General features: G+C 42.9%; 1 protein-coding gene across 7 annotated transcripts in view; it reads left to right on the plus strand.

The window, feature by feature from the left end:
* LOC133391686 (protein lozenge-like) overlaps positions 1–19,715 on the plus strand; it is a 337,731-nt gene that overhangs the window by 71,311 nt on the left and 246,705 nt on the right. For all 7 annotated transcript variants that reach the window (XM_061647406.1, XM_061647384.1, XM_061647380.1 and 4 more), the window contains one exon: positions 13,574–13,687. In XM_061647406.1, coding sequence (XP_061503390.1) covers positions 13,574–13,687 — 114 coding nt within the window. The remainder of the gene's footprint in view (positions 1–13,573; positions 13,688–19,715) is intronic.

Here is a 19,715-nt window from a genome sequence, read left to right on the forward strand (position 1 = left end):
TTATTTAGGATTAAGCAAAAATGCGCGAGACGAGTAGTTTGCAAAATTGACCTACTTTTTGTCGCGCGTGACGTCGTCGCACGCAAGGTGTTATAAATGACAAGGTGAAGTTGTTCAGAGCAAGGATAATGTATTTAGAAGGTTGATTTTTATCGCTTTTGCTGGGCGACATTGTGGGGGACATCTGTCATTCTCTGCATACAAATTTCATTACCCCGCACCAGCCCTCCCCAATTTTTATACCGGAGCCCCCGGAAGAGAAATGTCAAGTCGAGAAATGTCATTTTGCTCTGAACAACTTCACCTTGTCATTTATAAGACCTTGGTTCAGAGCAAAATGACATTTCTCGTTTTTATGTAAATATATAAATATATATATAAATATATATATATATATATATATATATATATATATATATATATATATATATATATATATATATATATATATATATATATATATATATATATATATATATATATATATATATATATATATATATTATATATATATATATTCTTAAAACTTATTAGCCTGCACAAGCGCTTCCTTAAGCTATGTGCTGTTTGAACAGATCTTAGCCACACATATTGCACTACAAATTAGCTGATCTTCTAATCTGGAAAGTCCTTCTGACCTTAAGCCAATAGATTCTATTTTTATGAACATGATAGTTCATTTCGTGTGTGCAATATGTGTCAGCCATGTTGATATTTTGTTAAACAAATTCATAGTTTGCATGAAAAATAGAAAAAAAATGGCAATTTCCAAAACGACCTTCACCTCATGTTTATTATGACATTCCTTTTGTGTGTGTTTGTGTGTGTGTGTTTTTTTTTTTTTGTTTTACAAGGAGGGGGAATCTTCGAAAGACTCCCGTTGTCGCACGGGTGTTGACATGGGATTCTTACCCAGTAAACCCCCTCCTTGGGCAATACACCCTTCCCCATGGGTTCACCTTTCGGTATGCTTCTTGGGGAAGGGCTTATGCATTAGCATTGCATCCTCGCTATTGCACAATGAACCAGAGTTCGCGAGACAGATCAAAAGTACTATCAAACATCACACAGCAATAGAGCTCACAATCAATACACCAAGCACTTCACACTTCGCATACTGCTCCATGGGGCACACATACAAAACACTCCAAACCGTACCACGTTCACACGCGTCGCAGGTCCTGATCTCCTCTCCACAGCTGGTCCAGCCTTGTCAGGATCAGTCTCATACATGTTGTTGCAGCTTCCCACAACTCTTCGCTATGTAGCATCAGCTGCACTAGGTTGGTCTGTCTTACGGCGGTTCTGCACTTCGTGTCAAGCAGCTGGCGCTCCTCTAGGAAACGTGGACAGTAGAACATTACATGTTCCGCAGTCTCGTCATTGTCCTTACATACTGGGCATCGAGGTGAAGAAGCGTGTCGGAATTTGTGGAGGTAGCTCCTGAAACACCCGTGGCCAGAGAGCATCTGCGTGACAAAATAATCCACGTCACCATGTTTCCGGTTCATCCACATAGCTACATCGGGGATTAGCGTGAAGGTCCATCTCCCATTACAAGCGTTATTCCAAGCCGCCTGCCATCTTCGCATGGACTCCTCATTTGCCTCCTTTGGGGATACAGCACGAGTATCTCCCGCGCGTGAGCTCTGGAAATTTACGGAGTCCTCCTCTAGGGTGATGCAAAGGGGCATCATACTCGCAATTACGCATACTGCTTCATATGAGATGGTACGATACGCGCTAGCAACGCGTATGGCCATTTTTCGGTGCACCTTATTTATAGCGTACTGGTTCTGTTTATTTCTTAGTATGTGTGCCCATACTGGTGCTGCATACCTTATATTAGAAATGGCTACGTTGGCATGTAAGCGTCTTATTGTGCTGCTTGGACCACCTATGTTGGGTATAAATTTAGCCAACGCGTTTGCAGTTTTTGTGGCCTTTATGCAAACTTCCTCAAGGTGCTTTCGGAACTTTAATCTGTCATCTATGATAACTCCAAGGTATTTGAGGCTTCTTATAGATTCTATTTGCTTAGTGCCTACCATTATGTGCGCTTTTTGGACCTCCTTGTGGCTACTCATGAGAATAACTTCCGTTTTGGCGTGTGCTATTTCCAACTTCATTTCTCGCATCCAATCGTTAATCCTGCCGACAGCATCCGTAGACAGCAACTCGACCTCCTCTACACTATTTCCTACGACAGTCAGTGCAATATCGTCTGCAAACCCGATGACCTCAGCTCCTGTGGGTAGGGCCAGGGTTAATACTTCGTTGTACATAATGTTCCACAAGGTGGGGCCAAGTACTGATCTTTGCGGTACGCCAGCAGAGATGGTAGCTATTTTTGTTCCCTCTTCCGTGCTATACTGTAGAACGCGCCCGCTGAGATAGCTTCTCAGTAGCCGACACAAATGCAAGGGGATTTTCATGCGCTCTAGAGCTTTTGCTATTTCCTCCCAGCTAGCAGAGTTGAAAGCGTTCTTCACATCGATGGTGATGATCGCGCAGTAACGAGCCCCACATCGCTTCCGTTGAAAGGCAGCATCACCCTTCACCAGTACCGCCTGTATCGCATCAACCGTGGAGCGCTTCTTGCGGAAACCGAACTGACGATCTGATAAGCCGTGTTCTCCTTCTGTATATGGTGTCAAGCGATCGAGAATTACCATTTCCAGTGCTTTGGCCAGTACGTCGATCAGTCCCAGTGGTCTTAGGGCTGATAAATTCCCTGGAGTCTTCCCTGGCTTTGGTATCAGGACTAACAACTGCTTCTTCCACACTAATGGAAACTGTCCTGTCGTAAGTATGTTGTGGAAAACTTTTTGGAACACCCTAGGGAACATCCTCATGGCCACTTTGACTGCTTCAGCGGGGATACCATCTGGGCCGGGGGCTTTTCCACACTTGAGGCGATCTGCGAGTTTTTCAATCTCTGTGGTCGTAATAGGCACAGGGGTGGATTCTGGCGAGTCGATAATCGAATTCAGTAGCGGAGGGCCATGGGTAGGAAACAGCTGCTGGATTATCTGGAGAAGCTTCACGGGGCATCTTTCCACAGGCTCCTTGGGTCTTCTTTTGTCCATAAGAGTTTCAAAAGCCAATCCCCAAGGTTTCCGAGCTATTTCGTCGCGTAGCTCAAGGAATATTTTTCTTTTGCTCAACTTTATCTCCCTTTTAAGATCTGATCTTAGCTTGACGTAGATAATTTTCAGTAGCTCTCTGTTGTAGGATTGCTCTCGCGTTGTAGTTTCCTACGAGCAGCAATGCACTCAGCTCGGTGCTTCTTGATCGAAGAATTCCACCAGTATTCCGGTGGTCTGGTGTTTATTGGTGTTTTCCTTCTAGGCATTGTGACATCACACGCTCGGCTCAGTGCAGACACGAGCTGAGAAGGATTTGCAACGTCTCCAAAGTCACCGAAATTCAGGGCCTCTACAAACCGGTCTTCGCAAAAGCTCTGTGTTTTCCAACCTCTTATATCCGTTGTCGTCGCCAAAGTTAGTTTACTCATTTGCCCCTTGTTGACAGCATACCGTATCACACGATGATCGCTGCCTGTAAAAGTATCGCTGACGCGCCAGTGTAGGTGCCAGGCCAGAGATGGGCTACAGAACGTAATATCTATCATAGATGTCCTTTCGTTTCTGCTGTAGGTAGCGCTTGAGCCGACGTTTCCCAGAACTACATTAAGTTGGGCAAAAGTTTCGAGCACTGCCTCTCCTCTGTTATTTGTCCGTTTACTCCCCCATTCAACAGCCCAGGCATTAAAGTCGCCGGCAATCACCAAAGGACTGCATCCCTCCAGTGCTGCACATAGATTGTTAAGCATTTCACTAAATTTTTCTGGTTCCCAGCTAGGAGGTGCATAGCAGCTGGCAAAGAATACTCCGTTAACTTCGGCTATGCAGAAGCCCTCGAACGTTTTTGAAACAACCCGCTGAATGGGATATCTTCGCACCGCCCAAATTGCTGCTGCGCCAGTTTTATCAGCCACCCAATTCGTAGATCCGATTGGAGCCCTGTAAGGCTCTGATATAATAGCAATATCTGCCTCCTCTTCAATCAATACCTGGCTCAGGAGGTCCTGGGCTGTTTCACAGTGGTTCAGATTGATCTGGACTACTTCCATGATGTTGTTTTTTTCGTCACTGGGCAGAATGCTCCACTCGAATGATGCGCGATGAAACCAGCTGGACAGAACACACATCGAGGAGTTTTTTGGCACGCAGAAGCGAAGTGACCTTCATTTCCGCAGCGCAGGCAGCATTTACTCCTGTCTGGACCCTTGCAGTCCTGTGAGATGTGGCCCGTTTGCCAGCAGCGGTAGCATTTTCTGCTCGGAGTGCTGACCCGCACTGGGCAGACTGACCAGCCTATTTGTATTTTCCCTGCTGCTGTCATCGCCGGCACTAGCTTTGCTGGAAGTCTAACGATGGCAGTCTGCATACCCGAGTAAGAAGATTTCATTCTTACTTCCAATTTATAGCCTTCGGTGCAGGCAAATTGATTTCGCACTTCTCGTTCGACATCAGCTGCCTCTGTCTCTTCATCGATATAGCGAATTTCGACAGTCTCCATTTGCCCAAGGGTTTTTACTTTTCCGGATTCTCCGATGGCCTTTTGGATTTTTTCGGAATAATCTTCACTGTAGGTACCATCGTTCTTCTTTAGCTCAAAGAGTAAACCTCCATTTTTGGTACTTCTAACTCGTGCGACTTGTTTGCCAAACGGCTGTAGCTCGGGATCAGTCTTCAGTTTTCGAAGTATGTCCTTGTGTGTAGACACTTCGTTTGTCTCGACCAGGATCGCCTCCGTTTTCGGTCGCCATAAGGTCAGTTTAGTTGGACCATTTGGTGCACCAGGTCTACCTTGACCAACATCTGTGGCCGAATCTATTGTAGCCTTACGTTTGGCCTTTTTGCTGACCACCGTGCTCCATAACTCGCTACTCTCTGATTTCTCCTGCTCTTCAATAGGTTCTGGGGCTATCTGGTTACAATACAGGTTAGCGACGACAGGATGCTCACCGACATCTTCTTGATCGGAGCATGTACATTGTTTCGATCTTTAGTGAATTCATGCAACTCTCTTGCAACCGTGTGTGTGTGTGTGTGTGTGTGTGTGTGTGTGTGTGTGTGTGTGTGTGTGTGTGTGTGTGTGTGTGTGTGTGTGTGTGTCTGTGTGTGTGTGTGTGTGTGTGTGTGTGTGTGTGTGTGTGTGTGTGTGTGTGTGTGTGTGTGTGTGTATGTGTGTGTGTGTGTGTGTGTGTGTGTGTGTGTGTGTGTGTGTGTGTGTGTGTCTGTGTGTGTGTGTGTGTGTGTGTGTGTGTGTATGTGTGTGTATGTGTGTGTGTGTGTGTGTGTGTGTGTGTGTGTGTGTGTGTGTGTGTGTGTGTGTGTGTGTGTGTGTGTGTGTGTGTGTGTGTGTGTGTGTGTGTGTGTGTGTGTGTGTGTGTGTGTGTGTGTGTGTGTGTGTAGCAGTAGTAGTAGTAGTAGTAGTAGTAGTATTAGTAGTAGAAAGAGAGTGTGCTTTTTAATGTGTATTTGCAAGTGCGCGGATTTGTGTCTGAAAAACGTAGCTTGCCATTATGTCATATTGTGTTGAAAGTATTCTGATAATGTGTGTTATCATGTGAAACAGCGTGCGTTTACACTTGGATAAAAACTAAAGTTTGCATCGACAGTAGCGCTTGTTCCTCGGACGAAAACGCAGGTGTGCTGATTGATGAATGTGCATGCGCAGCGATGCGAAATTGACACGCGCACAATAGCAATGAACTCGGCATTCCCTCACAGGTGTTTCTCCAGTGCACGCCATTGAAAGGCCTGCGTGCATCTCTACGTTGAACGTTGTGTGCGCATGGGAAACTTTTGTGCGTGCATTGAGCTGGCGCGCAGGTGTTCTTTTCAATGTACGTTTTGTTTCATGAGCGCGGCAGTATTCAGTTCTCGATTTAAATGGGTAGACACTCACTCGCTTACTCATTGATAGTTTTTATTCATACGCTTTTTTTGCTGCTCTACAACGATATAATTCATTGCGTATAGAAGCAGAACGCAGGCAATGCACGGGATCAGCCGTGTCCAACTTTTTAACCAGCGCGTTCTTGACGGTCTCAGCAAGCAATTTTTATTACAATGGATCGAGGTAAACATTGTACCGATTATCAGCGCCATATGATAAAGCGAATGGCGGCTGCTGGCATTAAGCGCAAAACGATCGAGTTCTTAATGGAACGATCGCGCACTTTTGTGGCAAACGCGCTTCGGACAACCGAAACATGCTTAGACAACCGAAACGCGCTTGGACAACCGAAAAGCGCAAGTCAACCGGACGTCCTCAGAAGACCACGGCGAAAGAAGACCGTAAAATTGTTAATATATCGAAAAATACTGATCGCGAAGGTGGTGGGCCTGCTTATTACATCAAAAACCTAACCCAAAACACAAAAAAACTACTAACAAAACTATCCGAAACGACCTACTTGTGAAACAAACACACACACTTATACATATTCAAACATACATACATACACACACACATGCACACACACACACATGTACACACACACATACACACACATTCACACACACACAAACACAAACACACAAACCACACATAAACCTGTCCCAACGGGTGCATGCTGCGTTGAAAAAACTAGGGTCCTATCATTCTGTCCGATACTGTACCTGAAATACGCTATTAACGAAAAAACTTGATAAGCCGAATATTTCTAACTTCTATGTAAATTGTATTTCGGAATTTTCAGCCAAACAATATTTAATTTTATTTCACTTTTGCTTGCAGTGGGTGGTTTTATACCCTGCACAGATTATTTGATATATGTCTAATTTTATTAATAAATAAAATTCATAAAACTGAGAAAATCACGATTATGTAAATATACCAGATTTCACGTATCTTTGACACTGCCTGTACGAGGAGATTCTTAAAACTTATTAGTCTGCACAAGCGCTTCCTAAAGCTATGTGCTGTTTAAAAAGATCTTAGCCACACATATTGCACTACAAATTAGCTGATCTTGTGATCAGGAAAGTCCTTCTGACCTTAAGCCAATCGAATCTATTTTTATGAATATGATTGTTCATTTTGTGTTTGCAATATGTGTCAGCCATGTTGATATTTTGTTAAACAAATTCATAGTTTGCATGAAAAAAAGAAAAAAATGGCAATTTCCAAAACGACCTTCACCTCATGTTTATTAGGACATTCCTTTTGGTACAAATTGAGGGAGTTTAAAATGAATCTGTATTTTTAATAAATTATTTTTAAACAAAAAAACTGCATTTAATTGAGGCGCTTTGATTTGATTTGAAACCCGGATTTTTTAGCGAAATGTTATGCTTTATTGTGGAAAAATCTTACAATATATTTTATTTAAAGTATTGCCCGTCAGAAGCTATAATATTTTCCCATCTTTCAGGCAATTTATGAATTCCATGCCTAAAAATTGGCCAAAAACGAATCTATCCAATTTCAGATGCCTTGCTCTGAAGTGAAGCGTATCCCGGTGAGGGCGTTTTGCATCGAGCGAAATAAATGAAAGTCACACGGAGCAAGGTCCGGACTATAAAGCGAGTGGGTCAAAACTTCCCATCCACTATTTTCCAAATAGTTTTTCACGGGTCTTGCGGTAGGGTATCTGACGTATAGCCGGGCATTTTGCCGACAATATACCGAGTATATAATCTCTCTTTCTACGCGGTCAATCGATGTATATGAGCTTGGACACCAAACAACAACACAGTATTCCAAAATAGGTCGTACTAACGAACAATAAAACGCTGTTAAACACAGAGGGTCGGTTATGCGGATTGAAAAACGTTTGATCATACCGATTGTTTTACGAGCCTTATTAACGGTAACGTCAATGTGATCGAGGAATGATAACTTGCTATCGAAAGTTACATCAAGATCTTTTACCGAGATTACGTGATTTATTGCGATACCCTCGAGGTTGTTAGCAATCGTAACGGGACATAGAACATAGAAAATAATCGTGTGGAATGACAGAGTTAACATCATTCATAAATAAAACGAACAATAAAGGACTCAACACGCTACCTTGAGGCACTCCCGATTTGGATGAAAAGGATCTGGAAAAGCAGGAGTTTAGTTGAACACGAAAAGAGCGATTGCTAAAAAACGAATGAAGCCAACGAATGTATGAGTCTATGAAATCCATTTTGGATAGCTTTGCAAGAAGTATAGGGTGAGGAATACGGTTAAAGGCTACTTTAAATCAGTATAAATGATATCAACCTGAGAACCGCTGTCTAAACTAGAGGTGATAACGGAAGTCAAGGAAATAAGGTTTGTCAAGGTAGAGCGTATAGGAATGAAACCGTGTTGCTGAGGTATAATGCAGTTTCTTGTAATAAATAGGATAGGTGAGTAAATTATAGATTCAAATATTTTGGAGCTTGCACCGAGGATGCAGATTCCACGACAATTGGTAGCGTTTGCGCGATTGCCTTTCTTAGGGATAGGAGTAATATGAGTTTATTTCCATGTGTCCGGAAATGAACATGAGTTAATAAATATACGGTACAGTTTTAATAGGAGAGGACCAAGCACAGCATTAAATTTCTGGTATACTGTTACTGGCATGCCATCTGCACCGGAATTAAATAACTGTTTAAGATTTTTTATTGCTTGTAAAACTGTGCTAAGCTGTAAGTTTAGGTTACTGTCGTTGATTACATCGGTGGACGTGTTGCTAGTGCTATTGAAGATTGATGGTATGGTTTTGATTGATTCAGGATACACACTTGAAAAATGTTCATCTAGAAGGTTGCAGCAGCCGTCAGTCCCGGATGCAGAGAGATTGTCAAGAGTAAGATGAGAAGGGATATCTTTTGATTTACGACGATAATCAGCATGTCCCCAAAAGGCTTTAGGGTGAATTTTAAACTGTGCTTGCACTCGGTGGACGTAAGATCTAAAGCAAGCCCTGTTATATATGCGATATGCATTAGAAGAGTATTTAAATATGCGCTTATGGTGAGGGTCTCGCATGTCTTGATAATTACGTAGTGTGCGATTGCGATCTCTTTTGAGGAAGCGGAGAGTAAAGTCAGACCAGGGAGGGGAGTTGTTAAGTTTTTTAGGTGGGACAGCAGAATGGGAAAGCCGAGATAATAGGCCCGATTATTAAACACAAATTGTAAAGACAAGTTGTCAAAATCGGAAGATTTGTATTATGACAGCTGTTTTTGTTGTGTGTTGGACAAAAAATTGACGAAACACAATCTCACAAGCACACTGCTGTGGGCTGTGAAATATGTTTGCAGTTTGAGTTGGAGAAGTTTTCGATCGCTTTGCGCAGCGGGTGTGCAAAGCGACGGAAGATCTCAGGACATTCGGAGAATTTTCTCATGCCTTCCTTTTCTCTGCAACGGCAAATTTGTCAAGCAGCTCATCGAGCTACCCGTCCCTGGCTCCGCCTCATACCCCTCGCCTGAGCGTTCTGTCGAAGGTTTGGATGTGTTGGTGCTTCAGACGGCCATATGCTGTCAGCCGTCGTCCGTGCTTTTTCCATCCATAGCGCTATCTCTTTCTCACTTGTGGTCAATGCTCATGAGTTGCTGTGGCGCTTAAAAAAGCCGTTAACAAACATATCGGCGATGAAGTTGCATTTTCACAAATCAAACCAAAAAAGGGCAGTGAATTGAAACGCTGCAATGTAACATTGACTACGGAATCGCTAGCTCACACAGGAGGGTTTGCTGTGCAACGCAGAGAGCCCCAATTCGCATTAACATGTTCATCCCGGCGCTGATTTTCATCAACATTCCTTTTCGCCGGCATCTAGAACGCAAGCTAATTGTGAAACCAGCATCCTGGAAAGTTCACTGGTAGTCCCTGGGACATATCATCGTGCTGAACGTGTTAAGCATTAAGCATAACTTTGTTACCCTAAGCTTTTGCTTTCGTATGGAGTAGATTACACAGATATGCTGAGCTGTCTGCGCATGCGTGTGAGTGTACGTGTGTGTGCAACACTTTCGCCAAATGTGTTTTCTTCCAGAATGTTATGATCCATCGGCCAAAGAAAGGAAGGTGTGCATGACAGAGGCAGGTTAGGGGCAATCGAGGGTCCTAGGTGCAAAGACGAGTTGAGGCCCCTGTAAATGGTAACTGATGATCGGAAGGAGGGGGTACTGGCACACAGCTGTTGGGAGATTGAACAGTATACTTAAATTGCCGGCAGAGAGGAAGGTGGCCATGGGAACCCTACGATCATCAGTCATAGGCCTTAATATTATTGCCGGCATGAGAGGGTGGGGGGGGGGGGGGGATAATGGTTCTCCAGCCACGGGGCAAAACGACCATCTTTCCGGGGGCCCTTGTCGCTAATACTCTGTCCACTTGTAGACATACGGCATACTACAGACTAGAGATTTTCGGTGACCACCAAGACCGCCTACCGTTCGATCCGCCGCTGGTTCATGACGGTGTTTTCCCCCTGCCTGAAGCGTATGCATCGGGCAGGAGATAGTGTTACAGTATGCAAGTTGCCCGCTGGATAGGAGCGGTACCGCGGCACCGCCATCATTCCTCGCATCTGTATGCCCGTCGTGGGTTCTAACCGCGTATGAACCTTCGCCGTAGCAAGGGCTGATTATCAGGCTACGTGGTATTCAAGTCCTGAAAAGGCCTGCACGGTCGCGTAGGCCGTAATGACAACAATTATAATAATGATAATAATAATAATAATAATAATAATAATAATAATAATAATAATAATAATAATAATAATAATAATAATAATAATAATAATAATAATAATAATAATAATAAAAATAATAATAATAATAATAATAATAATAATAATAATAATAATAATAATAATAATAATAATAATAATAATAATAATAATAATAATAATAATAATAATAATAATAATAATAATAATAATAATAATAATAATAATAATAAAAATAATAATAATAATAATAATAATACTAAGAAGAAGAAGAACTTAGCATAGCAGTCGACACACGTGGAAGGTTTTTGTCTTGACTTTGTTGCTGCCGGGTCTACCGCTGTGGCGCGACAAATGCACGGAATGCACTCGACCAAAGGACATGAACCTACTGAGCCGAACCCATTCCAAGGCAGTGCCGGTCGCAAGGCGTCATGATACCGACTCAAAGCCAACAAGCCGCCAGATTCTGGACGGGCAGGTGCAGCACCAAATGCGCATCTTAATAAACAAATCCAGAATTCTCTTTTGAATGGATTCAATTCAAAATGTTATTTCCACTTGAGCCCGCTAGCTGAATTGGATAGAAATGTGGTACATATCACATGCACGTTTGCTTCGATCGTGTGTCTTTTTAATACTAGTGTTGGGTCATACGATTCATTTCACGACCCGACCCGAAGTCGCGTGCGAGCCAGCCGGAATCGATTCCGACCCGTGGGTGCAGCGGGTGCGCTAGGTCGGAGTCGGAATCAAATCCGACCCGCTGGTGCAACGAGTTCGGGTCAACCCGAAAGATCAGTAGGTGCGAGAAAGCATAAGCGACTCCGACTCGTTGGTGTAGCGAGATCGGGCCAGGTCGAGTCAAGGTAGGTTCAATACCCGACCCGAACTCGCTGCACCAACGGGTCAGAGTCGCTTATGCTTTCTGGCACCTACTGATCTTTCGGGTAGACCCGAACTCGCTGCACCCTCGGGTCAAACTGAACCTACCGTGGCCCGACCCGAACTCGTTGCAGCAACGTGTCGGAGTCGCTTATGCTTTCTCACACCTACCGGAGTAGTTGCACCCACTGAACCTACTTGTACCTTTCGGGTCGACCCGAACGACTCCGGGTCGCTTACGGATGGCTACGACCCGATAGGTTTGGGTCGACCCGCCCATCATTATTTAGTACCACCAACAGCAGAGCTGGTCGCAAAGATGGTGGTGCCAATCCAATAGTTGTGTTATTTCTCAAGTAGCGAGGTCAAAAATACATGAACTTTGTAGCCGCAGTGGATGAAAATGTACGCATCAGAATCAAATAGTTGTGGGGTTTCCGCACGCACACACACACTCACATGCACGCACGCACGCACGCAAACATGCATGTATGCGCGCACACGAGCACGCACTCACGAACGCGTGCATGCGAACGCGCGAACGCCAGCACACACCCACGAAAGCGCGCACGCGAGAACGCACCCCCGAAGTCGCGCACGCGAGCACGCACCCTCCACAAACCCCCCCCCCACCCCTCATTCCCCTTATGATCGATTACGGCAACCTTATCGGAAGAAAGGCTGGTTCAGCTATCTTGTAGCGCATCCTCATTCAAAGCGTCGGGCGGGGTGGGGGATCGCGACATGATAGAGTGAACGGTCACTTTCCCCGCACTGTGTGTGTGTGTCGCGACCCAAAAACTCGAGACAGATTTCGGCACATTTAAAAACATAAAATTTAGTAAAATTATTAAAACTATATTTTATAAAATAATATAAACTATACATTATACTATACATTATACAATATGTTTGGATTTGAATTTATCGTACATTTTGTTAAGGAGAATTTGCTGCTTGGGTCATATTTTGACAGCTCAGCGAGGGATACAGTTCCGATCCGCACGGAATGATCGATTCCGTTGTGACGCTCATCACTATCATTTTTTGTAAGGAGAAGACAGACGCTTCGTGAACTCGAGACAAGAAAGTCGTACTTGTGCGCAACACTTAAACACCACGGATTTTGTTCAGCCATTTTTTCATTAACTTCACTAAAACTTTGTAATTTGTAACACAACGTAGGACTAAAAATAAAACTAGCAAACGTAATCAAACCCGTCTAAACACAATATACTATACATTGTGAGTACATACTACTCAACATGTATACAAATGGGCGCCAATAATTTTAAATTTTTTGACCGTTTTTTTGCTCCGCCGCCTAAAATAGTTCATCCTTTTCGCCCACAGAGGGCGCTAAACCTGCGCAGGCCTGCGCAGAAATCGCTGAAGTCCCACGTGGGTATCGGGCCAAAAACTGCGCTGGCTAGCCCAGATTTTGGTACATTTCCTGCGCAGGAAACTGCTCGAATTTGCGCAGCGGGTCGCAAACTAACGATTGTCAAGAGCGTTGCAATACAAATCCACATAATTTTAAACTAAACTGCTCGAATTTTTCTTCTGTGTTTGCCTATGTGTGATATTGAGCAATCGTCAACTATTTTGACGTTTGTTGATTTTAACACGAATGATCAACAAATGAACTCGGTTAAAATAAAATGAACTTTAAACAACTGTAGAAATATTTGTTTTATTCGTGGTGCCGACTATTGTTCTTTCCAGTTCTATGCTACTCACGATAGTTATAGTTGTTGTAGGACACTTCTATCATACTTATATGCTAATATATCCTTTATCTTTTTCTTTCCATATGCATCACTCAATTCTTCGCCGTAAAATGTATTGTGCACCGTTCGCCAACTTCTGATGGTACATAATGTGGTGTTGAATCAATCATTTCATTTGTTTGACAAACAATTATAAAATAAAAACTATTTCAAAACGACGTAGGAAAAAGCTTCACGCTAACTATTACTGTATCAACAAGTCCACCACAAGTTGCTACTTATAACAAAGCAATCAAAGTTACGGTAGACGGACCACGGGAACCCCGATCGAAAACAAGTAAGTTTTTTAATCCTTATACAATATGTTTTTTTCAGTACCTTGTCCATTTGATTTGTATTTTCCAATATAATTCCTCATTCGGCATCCAGTTTTTCTAATATATACTTTGATTAGTTGGTGACTACGCTCTTAAAACATGCTAAAGTTTCGAGAAACAATTAGAAATGTGTTTAAATGTAGTGCAAGCAACACATTTTGTAAATCACTTTTTGTGAAGGGATGATGAAGGATGAAAGAGAAGAGGTATATAAGAGAAGAAGATAAACGGGATGCATTCGTCTGCTTCGAGTGCTCAACTCCGAATGCTCTATATTTCTCTTAAATCTAATCCTTATCCTAGTATAATCATGTTCTTAACACTATCGCATACAAATGTCTGCGTTACGCCTCCCCTTTAAGTTACAAGCGTCCTCGCTTGGTTTTAATGATCCCTAACAAATGACATTTCATTTTTTTATCCTTGATTTATGAACCTTAAAATCAAACCAATCCCTAAATGGTAGTTCATTATCTTGTTTTACTTCAGAAGCTTTAAATGGTTCTTTATCTTTCGTATTTCGTTGCGTAACTCTTACAAATACTTTCTCCCCGGGGCTTAAACTATGCGGTAGTTCTCTATTCTTATTTCCATTTTCCATTAATTTTTTTTTTGTTTTTGAAGTCTTACTTTTACATTTGAATGCAGTTTGTTGAAGCATTCTAATATTTTTTCCGTATTAGTTTTTCCTTGAACGTTTAAAATTAATTCTCTTGGTATGTAGCCTGTAACCGAATGGATAGTATGATTATAAATGTCAACTAGTACATTGATCTTATCGAAAAAATCCAAATTATTGTATCTTCTATTTAATGTTCTATACAATTCTATGAAGGTTGAATGGAATCGTTCTACTATGCCATTGGAATTGCTTCCACTGGCGTGATGGATTTCTATATTTAAATCTTGAAGAAAACCAACAAAATCTATGGATACAAAAGCCGGTTCTTGATCACTCAATCTTGGAGGATTTCTGTCATATTTACTTTTCCTACAAATGCTGCAAATATGAATGAATACTTACTAATCCGGCGCTACAACTGCTTTGCGGTCTTGGCCTGCATCAGGAGTGTCCGAAACCGCTCACGATCTCGCGCCTTCGTCTGCCAGTCCGTTATCCCGGCCTTCATGGCGGACGCCTCCACGCCATCTTGCCTCCTCAATCTGGGCCTACCACGCCTCCTCTGTCCTTGTGGACGGCCTAAAAAGACTTTACGGGCTGGGTCATCCGTTTCCATGCGTATAAAATGGCCTGCCGGATTATAGCGGCTCCTCCATTGTCCTTCCACACATACGGGGCCAAGTATCCTTCTGAGCATCTTCCTCTCGAACGCGGCTAAGAGGGTTTCGTCAGATTTGGACAGTGTCCATGTCTCAGAGGCGTATGTGAGTACTGGAGCTATATAGGTACTATATAGTCCCAGCTTCGTCTGTCTCGGCAGGTTCTTTGAGGTGAACTGCTTTTTCAGGCTGTAGAATGACCGGTTGGCAGCCAGCATCCTTGCGGGCAACTCAGCTTCCATGCTATTGTCGTTGCTGACCTTTGACCCAAGATAGGTGAATTGCGGGACGACTTCAAAAGTGCGTTCACCTATCTGCACGTCACGCCTACGTAGATTCTGATTATTTATTGGTAGGGTCGCTGATGTTGCCACCATCAGTTTGGTCTTTGCCTCGTTTATCTGCAATCCGAGGTTCTCTGCCGCCTGCTCGATCCCTTGGAAGGCTTCTGCTACATAGGAGAGCCGCAGACCAATGATGTCTATATCATCAGCGTATGCCAGGATCTGGGTTGACTTATAGAAGATGGTTCCCGTAGTCTCCACCCTAGAGTCGCGGATGGCCCTCTCTAGCGCCAAGTTTAATAGGAGACTGGCAAGCCCGTCATCCTGGCGCAGACCCTTGGTGGTAGCAAAAGGTCCTGAGAGTTTTCCATCCACCCTCACCTGGCATGTGACGTTGGTCATAGTCATTCTAACTAGCCTTATTAGTTTGGCCGGGAATCCAAATGAGCTCATGGCGTCGTACAGTTTTACCCTGGCTATGCTATCGTATGCGGCTTTGAAGTCAATGAAGAGATGGTATGTGTCGTTTTTATATTCAGCCATCTTCTCCAAGATCTGCCGCATGGTGAAGATCTGATCAGTGGTTGATTTTCCGTTTCGGAATCCTCTTTGATAGTTTCCTACCATCTCTTCGACGTGCGGGACAAGGCGATCCTGAAGGATCAGGGAGAATATTTTATAGGCGGTATTCAACACCGTAATACCCCTGTAGTTGTTACAGTCCAACCTGTCTCCCTTCTTGTATACGGGGTAGATGATGCCGAGATTCCAATCACAAGGCATCGATTCGCTATCCCACACTTCAGTAACTATTTGATGAATCTCGTTTTCTAGTCGTGCACCTCCATTCTTGACCAGTTCGGCTGCAATTCCGTCGGTTCCGGGTGCCTTGTTATTTTTCAGCCGACGGATAGCCTTTCGTGTTTCTTCTATGCTGGATGGCAGTAGCATGACACTATCTGCTAGTGGTGCTTCTAGCTGTTCGCTAAACTGGTTATTAAGTAATTCATCAAAGTACTGAGCCCACCGCGAGAGGACCTCTGGCTGGTTACTAACCAGATCTCCATCCTTTTGGCGACAGCAGGTTACCTTAGGTACAACGTTGTTTCGGTAACCTGCTATCGCTTGGTAAAACTTTCGTGTCGGTCCGTACGCCTCTCTGGTTTGCTCGAGTTCTCGCATGTTTTGCTCTTCCAAAGCATGCTTCTTGGAGCGGTGAACTCGTTTCTCTTTGCGTCTGAGCCGTGAATATTCCTCTGCGCATGCCCGCGTTCTATGCCGTTGCTGCATTGCTCGGTATGCAGTATTCTTACGTTCGGTCACTTGGTCACTGCGCCCATGTGACCGTTTTGTTTAGCGTCGGGTTGCCCCCCCGACGTTCAGGCACCCAGTTTCCCGGGATACCTACCCCCCTCCTGGTTTGACATATGCCACCATCCGCCCAAGGGGTTGGATCAAGCCCGTGTACCCATGCTTGGATATGTGGTGACACACTTTAGCACTCTGCACGGCGAGTACGTGTCGGAATAGGAGTTGGATGGGAGAGCCTGTATTAACCCTCGAGGGGGCTTCGGATCTCATTCCATTTCAGATGAATGAATACTTTAATTTTTTTATCGATAGATGGAAAAAAAATTTTGTTTAGAATTTGTGCTTTGTTTTCTTTAATCTCTCGATGCGCATATTAATGGGTTTTCATTACGATATCATCTTGCTCTACTTCTGATTTTTTATCTGCTAACAAGGTAAAAGAGATGTAAATTTTAAATATCTTGTTTTCTGCAAAGTGTTTTCTGTACGTCTCTTGAATGAGCTGGATAAGTGAATTGGGACAATGAATACAAGAAGAACCGTTATTTTTAACTTTTTCTTTAATAATGTGGACAATACCTTCCTCAAAATATTGCGGCTTTGAAATTATGAACCTATGGAACTTAGGGAAAACTTCCTCATGCGTTTCTGCTACATTGAAGTCAACAAGAAAAATCAACTGATTTTTGAAGAGATTCGTAGTCTTTTCTGTGATACGTATGTAATGATCATCACTCGTGTCTGCCGAGTGTATTGTCATTTTATTGTTTGTGTCACCGTTCAACTCATTTAACATTCATTTCCACCAAGACAACATACCGCATTTAATACTAGCGCATTTAATAAAAAATGCATTTAATACTAGCGGCGCCATCTATGTGTCAGACCGGGGACTTATCAGCCAACCTGTTACTCCTATTTCATTAGATGCAAAATTTGGTCTTATTCTAGACAAAGCATCGGCCACCACATTTTCCTTTCCCGGCCTATAAATTGTTTCAAAATCAAATTCTGTTAGAACAAGATTCCATCGGACTATCTTTTGATTTAAACTTGATCAAGCATAAATCAATGGGCGGTGGCCAGTAACCAACTTAAACTTCCGACCGTATAAATATTGTCGAAATTGTTTTACTGCCCAGACAATTGCAAGGAGTTCTTTTTCAGTGGTACAATAATTTTCCTCTAACTTGTTCAGAGTCCGAGAAGCATAAGCAATTGGCCTGTCTTTACCAATCTGGCCCTGAGATAGCACTGCTCCAACTACGAAGTTACTATCGTCGGTAGTGAAAATAAATTCCTTTGTGTAATCTGTATTAATTAATCTTGAAGCGTCAGCCTTTTTTGGGACTATCCTTACTGGTGATGTGTATGGGGAAATTGATTCCTCGTCTTTTAACATTTTTTCCCCACAAGTGCCACAAGTCATTGAGAACGATGGCAAAAATTCATGAATTGGGCATCCTTTTGAGGTCTGAGAACAAGAAAAAGTCGCTGGGGGCCAGATCTGGAGAATACGGTGGGTGGGGAAGCAATTCGAAGCCCAATTCATGAATTTTTGCCATCGTTCTCAATGACTTGAGGTACGGTGCGTTGTCTTGGTGGAACAACACAACACAAAAGTTGCTTGACAAAAGACGCTCTGTCTCACAAACTAATTGACATACCGACGTCAAATTTTGACACGAATCATTTGCAGGTTGGTACTATATAAAAAATGCATTTAATACTAGCGGCGCCATCTATGTGTCAGACCGGGGACTTATCAGCCAACCTGTTACTCCTATTTCATTAGATGCAAAATTTGGTCTTATTCTAGACAAAGCATCGGCCACCACATTTTCCTTTCCCGGCCTATAAATTGTTTCAAAATCAAATTCTGTTAGAACAAGATTCCATCGGACTATCTTTTGATTTAAACTTGATCAAGCATAAATCAATGGGCGGTGGCCAGTAACCAACTTAAACTTCCGACCGTATAAATATTGTCGAAATTGTTTTACTGCCCAGACAATTGCAAGGAGTTCTTTTTCAGTGGTACAATAATTTTCCTCTAACTTGTTCAGAGTCCGAGAAGCATAAGCAATTGGCCTGTCTTTACCAATCTGGCCCTGAGATAGCACTGCTCCAACTACGAAGTTACTATCGTCGGTAGTGAAAATAAATTCCTTTGTGTAATCTGTATTAATTAATCTTGTAGCGTCAGCCTTTTTTGGGACTATCCTTACTGGTGATGTGTATGGGGAAATTGATTCCTCGTCTTTTAACATTTTTTCCCCTGGTTTTGTACCTCGCTTTCAAAAATTTGGGGGTATCGATATGATTTTGTATGGATGGGAATGTTATCTATTGTTCTTATATTGTGATTGATAGCATGAGTAAATGTGAGTTTTTCATTTTCAAAGTATTGTAATGAGTTCGGACGATAGTCACGGTTACCATGTAATGCGAGTACCGTCGCGGTAGGTCAGTTTTTACTGACATGAGCCGAGGTGGATTAAAACTTCGTTCGAGCGGACTTTTCGACACTTGATCGTCCAGGCGATCATAGAAACCTTTAGGAGGTTTCCCTTATTGGAAACGTTGGAGTTTAGAGGCCTTACCTTGGGTAGGGGGACATAACTAAACTCTTTAAATGAGAAGTCGATAAATGTTGGATGGGCATAGTCCTATCCTGACAGTCCGAACGAATCTGACTTGCCATGATCGGAGTTGGTTTTATTTATACTCAAAAGAAGTTAAGGGTTTCTCACATTTGGTTCCGGGTTGTATGTTGGAAAGTTATTGTTTTCACTCAGCTAGTTACGTTTGTCTTTTGTTGACAAGAACGATGGTTCTTGTCACTAAGTTCCTGTTTTGGGTTTAATGCATATACTGTTCCTGCTTTGGGTTACATGCTGTTCCTGCTTATGTTGTGCGTTTCGGTTGTTTTTGATAAGTGTGTCACATCTGTTATTTGTTTGAATGGACGGCCTGAACTCTTCCGGTTGCGGTGCTATGGTATGATCTGATTTACTGAATGTGTTATAATGAATGTGTTACAATGGTGTGGTTTGGCTTTCCAAAGTGTGTTACAATGTGTTTATAGCTGATAGTGTGTATTACAATATGT

The sequence above is a fragment of the Anopheles gambiae genome, chromosome X (genome assembly GCF_943734735.2).
Source record: "Anopheles gambiae chromosome X, idAnoGambNW_F1_1, whole genome shotgun sequence".
In the NCBI taxonomy this organism is placed as follows: domain Eukaryota; kingdom Metazoa; phylum Arthropoda; class Insecta; order Diptera; family Culicidae; genus Anopheles; species Anopheles gambiae.